Raw genomic sequence first — 11,960 nt, 5'->3', positions numbered from 1 at the left:
TTTTCAGTATTCACAAATGTTGCTTGTTCTGTCTACAGTTGCCTTCATAATCCATTATTAAGGGAAGAAACAAGTTTTCAGTAGTGACTAGGCAAAGTTTCTAGATTCAGTTTATGCAACAGAAAATCTAAATCTATTCTCATGAATATTATTCAAATTACATTCCTAAAATGGCTATACATAAATGTTACGAATTTTGTACATAGATAGATGATTTTAGTGTAATTCCATGTGAAATTTCTGTATTTCTTTTGTATAATGCAATGTGAAAATCTAAGAGACACAAGCTATGCTGGAAAAGTAAGAATACAGGGGCAAGTCCATTTCACATTGAGGTACCTTGGTAATCTGGCCAAATATGACATATCGCTAAGCTGCCAGCAGTTTCGGTGACTTATTTTGGTCCAGTCCCTGTATCACCATAACAGGATTGTAATTGAATAAATGTAATTGATCACTATATTTGTAACCGTAGTTCGACCTCCATATTGTCTTCCAGTAATTTCGAGAAGCAGAAATATCTCGGTGGCCAGGTGAAAACTATATAAGGCCAGAAACAGCATTTGCTCTCAGGTGCTGTTGACATTTTGGTCCAGTCCCTATATTACCATAATAGGTATTATAACTGAATAAATGGTAATTGATCACTATATTAGCTGTAACCGTAATTCAACCCTCATATTACCTTCCAGTAATTTCCAGAAGCAAAAACTACTAAATTTCTTTCTTTAAAAGATATTTAATAAATGATACAGACAAAAATTTCAAATTCATACATACAATACTTCACACACAGCTTGATATTAAAAGTACACATGCAATACATTTAAATAACAATAAAAAAAACTGAACTTGATCAAGTGGCAGCCAGGTGAAAACTACATAAGGTCGGAGACAGCATCTGCTCTCAGGTGTTAGCTCAGCGCCAGTTCTTAGTACTAACTATGGTTTAGCTTTGCTCTGTAAATACGTTTTGCATTGCATTGATAACATTCATAGTAGTTTGAAATGTAACTACTGATTGTACTCTGGAATATTGTGAAGAGTTGTACGACTATTTCTGTAGAAAGTTCTAGATGTCTTTCTATCAAAAGTGTTTCTTTTGATAGAAATAAATTTCATCAACCTATCATCGGACAAGTGTACATTCAATCTATTCTGAACCTGTACACATGCAACAATATAAAGATTGTTAAATAAATACTGAACACTTTTAATAAACATTAGTACACATGATGAAAACAAAAGATACTTTTATTCACAAATGTAAGAATGAAAGAAACTTATTTTATGAAAGCACAGATTATTAAATTTACTCACATTTTCAACTGTAGCATTTTGCAAAGAAAATACCTGCATAAAAATTTTTATGAATCAGTAAACTTTAAAATGTCCAAAGGTTATTCTGATATAGCCAATGGTTACATCAAAGCTGTTTTAGCTTATAAAAATGGTTACATATAAAAGTAAAAAAGTACAATGATGATAATTACTGTTTGTTCCAAAGAAATTAATGTTAAAGGAAACAGATATTTGAAAGTAATTTCCAAAACATTTAGCTTTTCACAAAAACCAAATGAAATTTTTTATCATAATTAAAAATTTAAATTATAACTTAAGATACCTTCCCATTTTTTATATAATGATGCAATTTCAGTTTACTGATTATTAGAAAGTAAATTAATGATTTGATATGAGAAAAATTAATGTTCTAAAACCTAAATGTCAAATTCACTTGAGCGGAATGCTATCACTATTATACACCATCAGTTTTGCTGCAAAGTTACTATCAGAGTTCAATAATGGGGTGGGGGGGATAAATACATGATTATAATTTTAGAAAACTTTTTTTTAATTTAAAATTGTGATTATTTTAATAACAAACAAACTAAAGGGCATTTCTTTCTTTAAAAGATATTTAATAAATGATACAGACAAAAATTTCAAATTCATACATACAATACTTCACACACAGCTTGATATTAAAAGTACACATGCAATACATTTAAATAACAATAAAAAAAAACTGAACTTGATCAAGTGGATAAAGCTTAGACATTTTGTTTTGGGAAAAAAAAAAAAAATTCTTTTCAAATATGCCCCAAAATGAAGTTTAAGTGATAAATCAAAGTTAAGCCATTATAAACTCCTCTCCCCCCAAAAGTAAGTTTCTAGAAAATAATTACTAAAATGTTAAATATTTTGTCAGACTTCCTTGTAGAATAATATTCTTATTAAAGACAGCAAAATATCCAAGAAAAATAACAAAAGTACAATGGAATGTTACTCTGCACTTTGAAAGCTTACATATAATAAACCATCTTTCAAATACATTTATGATTTAACATTTCATACATTATATACATAACAATATATTAATCAATATTATTAATGAGCTGAATGTTTGTGCAGTATTTCAGCTTAATTGAACTCAAATCTTTGCACGTTAGTAAATGAAAAAAATTGGTAGGAAAAAAAAATGAAGCTAACAACATATAACATAAAAGTCATTCTAGCTTTTTAAGGTATTAAAAAAAAATATCACACTGGTTAAGATAAATTTTTTGTGCTTTTTTATGACAATATACATAAAAACAATATTTTATAAATGTACAAAACTAATATAAATAAAACAAACTACACATATAGTCTTATCAAATTAATGAAAAAAATATCCTAATCTCGTTAAAAAAATTGAGCAAAGACATTTTGAAAACTTCTTACATTTCCGAAAACTCTTTGTTCAATTTTACTATGTCCAAGAAAATTTTTAATTCCTTTATTATTTGATTTTATTTACATGCAATTCAAAACAAGCATTTCACTGTTCATAATAAGTTAAAATACAATGATACTAAACCATAATATGCGACTCATATTTCACTCAATTATAACTATGGACATTTACAAACCATACAATTGCTACACATATTATTTTCAGTTAATCATTGAAATCATTTAATTTAATCAAGATAAAATTGTTCAGTTCAATTTTTTTTTAAGAGAGTATCAGATGTAACTTAAAAAAATGTATAATATAAATAGATTTCAGTACATGAAGAATTGTATTTTTGATTTTTTGAACTGTATATTAAATTCTACATATTGCATAAAATACAATTACTCACACAGTTTATCTGTTTATTATGAATGAGTACTATGATAAAATTACACTTTTTTTTTTTTTCCTATCACAATCTGAATCCCTGCAATTTAAGAAAGCAGTCTTTTCTGTAGCAGTGCACTGCTACAAAAAAGAAAAAGCACATAGATATATGTAGTTAATTACACAAGGTAGCTGAAACATAAGGTACTCCTATTTCAGCCAGTTCTTATAATGAAAGAGTTTTAAAAGAAAGAAATGAAAAATCATTCTCAGCCAGTTCTATTTCAGCCAGTTCTTATAATGAAAGAGTTTTAAAAGAAAGAAAAGAAAAATCATTCTCAAATTAGTATAATAGCTTCATGCACATACTGTTAAATTAAAATATTTTCTAGTCTAGATGTCATTCAAAGTATGCTGCATTTTGAAGATATGGAATTCAAATATGAAACCAAAAGAAATATCCAAAAATGTTTACATGAAGCATGCATACCAAAAAGCATTAAAAAGGAATACAACATTATGAAATTAAAAGAAAAAGAAACATGCCAATGCAAAATCTCTTTGCTTTTGAAAAAAGAAACTTGGAGTCTGATTGCCCTCGAAATCGATAAAATTTTATCATAATCTATGTCAAACCAAGGTTCCTTCCCCCAACTAGGCAGGAAATTATTTTATCAAACTAAATGTTGTGATCATTTATTGTTAGGCATAAATGAAACATGTATGATTCACCGAGTTATTCTTGACACACCCATGTATACAGTTGAAAAACACATGTAAATATAAATTATAATCATCATTATACTTATTATGTAAAACTAGACTTAATTGTTCAGTTGGACCCTAACAATGAAATTCAAATCTGTATCTTAATTACAAAGAGAAAAATAAAAATAATATAGAACTATACTTTTTATCAAATTAATCCGGATACCTCCCATAATTTAAAGTGCAGTATGGCATAATCTTAGTTTAAACAAATATACAGAGGCTCCTAAACTTTTATGACTATTAGCCCCCATCAAAGAGTCTCAAGATCTTTAAATGATTTCTTTATTCTTTTAATCAACAAAACGGTTAAGTCACTATCATATTTACAAGAATGCCTGAACAATTAGGCACACTATGGCCACCCAATATTATTAATAAAAGAGATGTTGATAAATCTTATGTGAGCAAAGTATGCAACAGCAGATTTGCAAACTTTTAGCTATAATACATCGCATTAATTTTATTCCTTTCCTTTGTTTAGAGGGGAAAATGCAAATTTTTAGCCCAGTTATATTAGTATATATCTGATTAATAATTAATAAAATGTTTCATTTATTATCATATTTTTCTTCAGACTCAGATTATGAGATAACATAGTTCCAGCTGAAATGGCACAAGATATTATCATGGCAATGATCACAATTTTGAATGAACTACACAGTATTGTTGTAAAGATATGATTCTACATTAACAAAATTCTAAGTAATCATTGCATTGTTAATAATTGAATTTTGAGTGGTTTATAACCACTGAAAATGTTTCATATACTTTGGGAAACATGGTAAAAAGAGCCAACAGACAAAAATAAAATTAAAACATATGCAAGCACAGTTATTTATTCATTTCTCAACAAAGCTGTAATATTTTTGTCAGTATTTAGAAAAACAACGAAAGAAAAATGAAGTAATATGCATGTGAAAGACTTCCAAGAAAATTAAAATACAAACACAGCATACCTTTTATTTTACTGAACTTATATCATACAAATTTCTCTTTTGTTATCAAGGGTACTGATGTAGCTCTTGCAAAGACCAGCTATGCTTATTATGCCAATTTTATCCATGTTGGCTTAAAAAAATGTTTGCCAATGAAAGTAAAACATATTAGACCAACCATGGTTGCAAATACCTCAGTCTTCTCATCTAAATTATTACCTATTTATACACTATTATGGGTGACTCATTACATGCTAAACTTAGATCATACATAAAAGATAGAAAAAGATTATTTATCTTTATTCCATTTTTTTTAGAATGCTTCTGAAAAAAGTATTTCAAACATGAACAGCAGCACTTCAAATACAGCAAAATGATAAACAAATCAGAGATTTAGAAAAGGGAAGACCAAACAAATAGCCATTAATAAATAGTGATTATAAAATAAATGCATTTGAGAGTTATCACAATTCCCCAAACATAATCATATGAATGTAATTCACAATACATTCTTTTTATCCAAACCTACAGTTTTACAGTAGTTAATATATATATATATATATATATATATATATATATAAGAGTCTGGCATAAAAGATAAAATGACTTTTGCATGTTTAGCTATAGTAAAAATAAAAATGGCAAAGTCAAGAAATGAAGGATTTTTTCTTCAAGCAGGAAATGGAGTTGAAATTAACTTTCAGAAATATCAGTTTTGCATTCCCAAAAATTTAAACAAATGCATTATTATTCCTACATAAATATTTAAAAAGAAAACAAAAATATCTGAATACACATGACAGATGACAATATATCTTCTTAAAGGCATGAAAGTTATTTCATATTACACTTACAGTTACTCATAAGAAAAGACAACTTAAGAGCTTATTAATTTAGAAGTCAAACAACAAAAAACAGAGCTATATTTTCAAATTTTCACAGGACTAGTTTCAACAGTTTTACCGAATCATCAGCCTCAGCTGCAAAAGTGCAAATGACGCTTCTATTATATGTCTATTACTTTTGAAATGAACACAGTTTTAGGTTCCTGACCTTGAGTTTGATATATACTGCCTGACTTTGGTATTTTACTCATCAACTGTTGTGAAGGTGGGGGGGGAGGAGGAGGAGGGAAAGTGTAAACAGAGGTGGGCTCTTTAAATCAGGGGGTGCTAATATAAACATTGGCGTGTCTAATTTATATCCAACTCCTTTTTTATTCTATTTTTCCTTCTACCATGTACAGTCTTTTAGGGTTACTATGTGGAGCTCTATTAAGTTTTGCATTGCAATCAGACATATTTTGGGTTCTTCTCTTTTTATTTCGGAAAGCTTCACCTCCAGTCTATTATGGCGTGAAGGCATTATTTTTCAGAGGAAGAATACACTCGTATGATTAATGAACCATTTACTAACACAGATGAGAGTGATGATTCATTTTCCAAAGAGTTAGAAAGTGATTCTTTTCTAAGAGTTAGAAAGTGATACTTCTCCGTGCTTCGGAATTTACCACACTCAGTCTTCATTTTAAATTCTATCACTTCTTACTGTAAATAGTCTTTATTGTATTGTTTTATTAATTTTAAACTTTATTGATGGATTTTATCAGTTAAAATTTTGGAATAATTTGAATAGCACTTCCGAAAATTATTTTACAAGATAAGCAATTTTTTTAATATATTTTTATGTAAAATAAAGAAAAAAAGGTTATTAAATGCTAATTTTAACATATATAAGAGCTCAAGTAATAATCTAAAATGATACCAAAAATTACAATGCTAGAAGTGAAACTTTTTTTTTTCTGATTAAAAAAATTTTTTTTAATATATATAAAATTAGGCTTAGCGATGCAAAACCACCATCCTGTACGGTGACTGCCTTCAATTCCCTTCCGTTCCGCATGCGCGTCTTAAACAAAGATGCGCCGTTGCGAAAGGGCTAATGTATTAATAGAGTAGGTTAAAGCAAAAATTTTCAGATTTTGTGGTATCACCTAAGTATGAGTCATGAAAAAGTAGGAATTATTGTTAGTAAAGTAGATTTCCACCATAGTATGGAAATATGCTGTAGCAGAGTTTACCCTCCGAAGCAGTGAAATACATTGATATACTGAATTATCTTTCAGTAAAGAATAATTCAGTACTGAAGAATTCTTTTGCACTCATATTTAAGACATATACATATATTACATAATATAAATACTACCCACACATTTCAAATTTTTCTTACTGAATGATTCCAAACAGATCACTCACAGCAAAACAATTAAGTCATGTACCAAAACATAGTAAGTAACTAATTCTGCATAACAATTTGCAAAGAAAAAAATTTACATATTTGTTAAGAGTGAAAATCATTAGTTTTTACAATAAGAAAATTATTAAAACATTCATTTATATATTTACAAAAACTTAAATTTGAGAACAGATTATACTCCATCCTATATAACTCACGAGATTCTAATGTATAAAGGCTAAATAAAAGCAATATTCCAATGTATATGTTATTGTCAATGTTAAAAGATACAATAGAAATATTACAATACCCATTACATAATCACACATAGTTTTTTTAATACATAGTTTAATACAGTAGTTTTCTTTAAATATGCTATATGACGAGTTTCTTTTTAATGTACAGATACTGACTGAGGAATTATGATTATAATCAGTTATATACATTAATATATATACTTCCTTATACTTTAAATCATACACAACCAGGGAGATAACACAATAAATATGCCCATTTTCTTCTTATAAATGCTTTTCATAAAAATAAACGAAGATTTATCACAACATGCCAAATGTTACAAGCATTACACACTCCATAAGTTTGCTCATGCAAATGCATTTAGAAGAATATAGAATTCATATTGTTAAGCAAAAGTTCAATTTCACACTGCAAATGTTAAGTAATTTCAATTTAAGTATTTCAGGCATTTATAAATAATAGTGAATCTTATTAATGCAGGTTATTAATTTAATTATGATAAGCCTCTTGACTGATGCTCTATATATTTTCTTCATTAAGATGAATTCTGTTCTTCTAACTCTTCCATTTGGCAATGAATTGCAGTATCTACAACCTCTAGGCTAGCCCAATCTAATTCTTTGATTAAACATAAAACTGCAGATAAAATATTAGCTGCCTGAAAAAGGAAAACACTGAAAAATTAGAATATTAAAATGATGTTTTTATTACTCATTATAATTTATGATACATGAAATATTGTTAATAAGCTTAAAATGTAGCCTTGCACTGACATTAATTTTGGAGAAAGACTGAGAGCTTTCCTCTAAAGTAAAAACTAACCTAAGGGTGAAAACTGTAAAATTTTATGCAAGGTATGTCTTTTTGAAAAAGAGAACTTGAAGAAAAAATTCTACATCTATACAGTTTTTATTTTTACTTTTCCGTTTTGCCGGTGCAGGCGATAAAGTATCCAATAATGGTACAACTGATGCCAAATGGAATATCCTGGCTGGTAACTTCTGACTAAGCTAATCGTACGAATTGAAATAATTCTTGCATTTAAACTTGTATCACAAATTAAGATTTAATTTGAAATTAACTTAGATAATTACAGAGAGAATTACATTTTTGTAGCATAGTTTACGTGAGATAAGATCACTTAGGGTCATGTCATATGAACCGGCAAATCAGGATGTGGAACCATGAAAGCATAGTAAACTCTTAAATTAATATCTTTTTACAAATTTATTGTCTTTACTTATTGGCTTATTACAAAATTTTAAACGATATCACAATGTTTATTCTTTCAAAATAAAAAAAATTCTTAGAACTAACATTTGTTAACATTTCTTATGCGTATACTGTATGTTTTTGCCAATAAAGTCTGCTTGGCGAGATTTGCGCCGGCGAAATGAAAAAGTAACTTTTTATTTTCGTTTTCGATAAAAGAAAATAATGAAATTAAAGTCTTAGAGCTACACTACAATTTTACAACATTTTTCATACACAAAGCAGGAAAAATTAAAAGCACCTAAAATAAAGCAGCAAAGACAGCACAGAGGTTCAGAATAAAGGCTCAAAATGAATTTGAAAAAATGCACACACATTTTAATTAAAATCAAGATATAACATCATGTAAGAAACATGATACATTTCCATGAAGTAAATGCTTTAAAATAAAAAGGCACGATTCAGACTTTTATTAGCAAATACAAGTTCCTTCAGGTTTTCTTTATCAACTTCAAAGCAAGAAGTAATACATAAATATTCCAAACAACATGCTCACTGTAAATCTGCTAAATATATTAAAAGTAATACATAATTACTTTCAGATATAAATTTATTATTTACTATCTACTTAAATTTACTATTTATGTAATGTCACTGCACAAGCATCAGTGAGTTACACTGCATATTATCATTTATGTCATCACATAGCATTGATGGAATGCAAAAGATCACAAGATTTACTACAGAAATAAATACTTACCCTGCTTTTACCACCTTTGGGTAACATACGTATTGCTAGAGGTCTTTCACGTGGTGGTAATTTACTGGAATATGGTGCAGCAAATGCACACTTAGGTAAAAAATGATCTTTTACCAAGGCAGCACCTTGTGCTTCAAAAGCAGATTCATTTTCTGGTGGCAATTCCCGCTCAAAATTATCTTGAAATCTGCCACTTAAATGAGGATTTGTAGCTCCAGGACTTGAATCAGATGAGTGTACTGTATTCTGCTGCATGCTATCGTCTTTCTCAAAATATGGTGATTCAGGTGATAACTTTTCTTGAAACGATGTATGAGACACATGATTTACAGATTCTACTTGCTTAACAGAACTTTTCACAGAGTTATAAGTTTCTGTACCACTGCAATATAAAATAATGCATTACCTTCATTTATAAAAATATATAGGAAGAACTGTCACAAAGTAAATATTTTTTGAAAATACAGGGAAATTTATAAGAGGCAATTTAAATAATATAAAGTTTCAAAATTAAGGGGAAAAATATTGCACAAACAACAAATGAATATCTTACACAAAAATTAGTTTTACACTGTAAAATTTGACTTGTCTCCATTTAAAGAAAAGAAAAAAACTTTTCCCTAGTAGAAAAATCTTATAGTCTTTTCTTGGACTTGCCGTATAATGCGATGTAGACATCTTTGGAATAAACAGCAGCTATGAAATTTAAATCCAGAAAGAAGGTATTTATGTAGAATATTAACCTATACAGAAAATTTCCAAGAAAGCTTGTAGATAATTTAGAAACCGTTAACTATTCTACACATTGTAGATTCTGGTTTCCTCTATTTTCTTCTTAAATGATCATAGGAGGATGAGTTAATAACATTCTTTTTAATTAAATTCTTTTACTTGACTCTGGTACTAGCCACTGGAAATTTTCAAGAGAAATTTTCTTTCATTTTCTTCTATCAAATAATGATGAAAGATAAAACCTTTTAATTGAAAGTTAAAATCCTCAAAATAAATACACATGACTTTCATATTTTGTAATTTTTAGATAAAACAACAGCAAACTTTGCAATGCCTGATTTTTTTTATCCCTCCTATACTCCCCATCTTTTGCAATTGATCAATTAAAGTGTTATTAACAGTGTTAAAACAGATTATCAGAAGTCAATAATGTGGTAGTCACTTGCTACACTGTCAGTCTCTTAAATAACAGGCATAGTCTTGGTGGTCATTAAACTTGTGAAGAAATCGTCTGTCTTTAGAAACAGTGAAAAATTGCTTAAAAGTGGGATTTTGTACTCTGGAAATTAATACTTAGCAAAACTAATAGGGTTTATTATGGAATTAATCTTTATAGCTGCAAAGGTGAAGACTACATCACATGGGCAAGGATGTGGCTAATAGAACTCAGCATAGTGTTATCAATACCTTAGCTCTTATCTCAGAATAACCTTATTAACACTATTGTTATTACTAACAAAAGGGACAACTGACTGAAATATAGGCAGATATTCATTTTAGCCTTGACCTCCATTTAAAAAAAATTAAATCTAAGTCAACTTATTAATACTCAAATGTGCAAGAAGATTATAAAAATAATCAGATTTATTTCAAGACAGTTAAATAAATACTTATTACTAAATAAGAGAACCAAAATTATGTGAACGATAGATACCCAACAAAATACTTACTTATTTGGAGTGCTAGGAGAAAAAGCTGAGCTTTCGATTGAAAAACTTTCTGTATGGGTAACTGATGAAATTTCTTCAAAACTAGAAGAAGTTGGAACTGCATGTGAAGTTTGGGGTGGCGGCTGAGAAACGTATGTAGTTTGAGGAGTAGAAGATTCTTCTTTTGGAAGCAAGAGTTCTAAAGGTGAACCATGCTTTTTTGCTGATTCTATTTCATCAGGTCGGATAGCTGAAAGACAATTTATATATTATGTTTAAAATTTTGTGCAAAACTAAATAATAAATTCTTTATTTATTCATTTATTTATTTTTAGTCATGAAATACAGACAAAGATGATGCACAAATACTTGGATACTCTTAAAATTTATAAATAAGCTGATTAAATCTAATACATGCCTTGGTGACTTGAATATAAGTCTGATGATTTTCTTTTAATAAAATTTTATTCCTATTTACATAACACACAAATTGCATTCATCATTTAAATCAACACACAAATTCGATTATCTCATTTTGATTCATGAAAGAAATAACAGTGTTCCATACTTCAAAATATGATTTCATAATTTCTTTCAGTAGGTGTAAGGGGTTGATATTAAAGGATTTCATCAATTGCCTTTTGCAAATTACCACTCATTAAAATAATAAATAAAAAACAAAGTTGACAGCATAATTTTTATGGACATATTATTAAACATACAGATGAAAAGATGCAGAGGTACCATAAAAAATATCTTCTAGCATTCAAACGCTAAAATTCAGGATGCTACTATCCATCATGGACAAGATTAATACTCCTACCATATATACAATACCGTATCTATCATACACACAAAAATTCTTTGATCAATCTTTATATAAAGCAGATGATACCTAATAACTTCCAACAAAGTCTGGCTATATAAAATGTAATAAATATCAAAACAGATTTGAGACAGGCCAAAATATTACAGCAACATGACTGGATCAGAACATCTCTAAAATTAGAAAGTTCATGAGA

General features: G+C 28.5%; 1 protein-coding gene across 3 annotated transcripts in view; it reads right to left on the bottom strand.

The window, feature by feature from the left end:
• Positions 1 to 1,061: 1,061 nt before the first annotated feature.
• The window catches only part of LOC118187236 (uncharacterized), a 46,538-nt gene continuing 35,639 nt past the window's right edge, over positions 1,062 to 11,960 (bottom strand). For all 3 annotated transcript variants that reach the window (XM_035357406.2, XM_035357409.2, XM_035357407.2), the window contains 3 exons: positions 10,960 to 11,188; positions 9,278 to 9,659; positions 1,062 to 7,963 (listed from right to left, as the gene is read on the bottom strand). In XM_035357406.2, coding sequence (XP_035213297.1) covers positions 7,841 to 7,963; positions 9,278 to 9,659; positions 10,960 to 11,188 — 734 coding nt within the window. In that variant the 3' untranslated portion in view covers positions 1,062 to 7,840. The remainder of the gene's footprint in view (positions 7,964 to 9,277; positions 9,660 to 10,959; positions 11,189 to 11,960) is intronic.

The sequence above is a fragment of the Stegodyphus dumicola genome, chromosome 4 (genome assembly GCF_044657685.1).
Source record: "Stegodyphus dumicola isolate Sdum_Otavi_A_Nest chromosome 4, ASM4465768v1".
NCBI lineage: Eukaryota > Metazoa > Arthropoda > Arachnida > Araneae > Eresidae > Stegodyphus > Stegodyphus dumicola.
The sequence above is the reverse complement of the archived record's forward strand: the minus strand, read 5'-3'. Positions and strand labels throughout refer to the sequence as shown.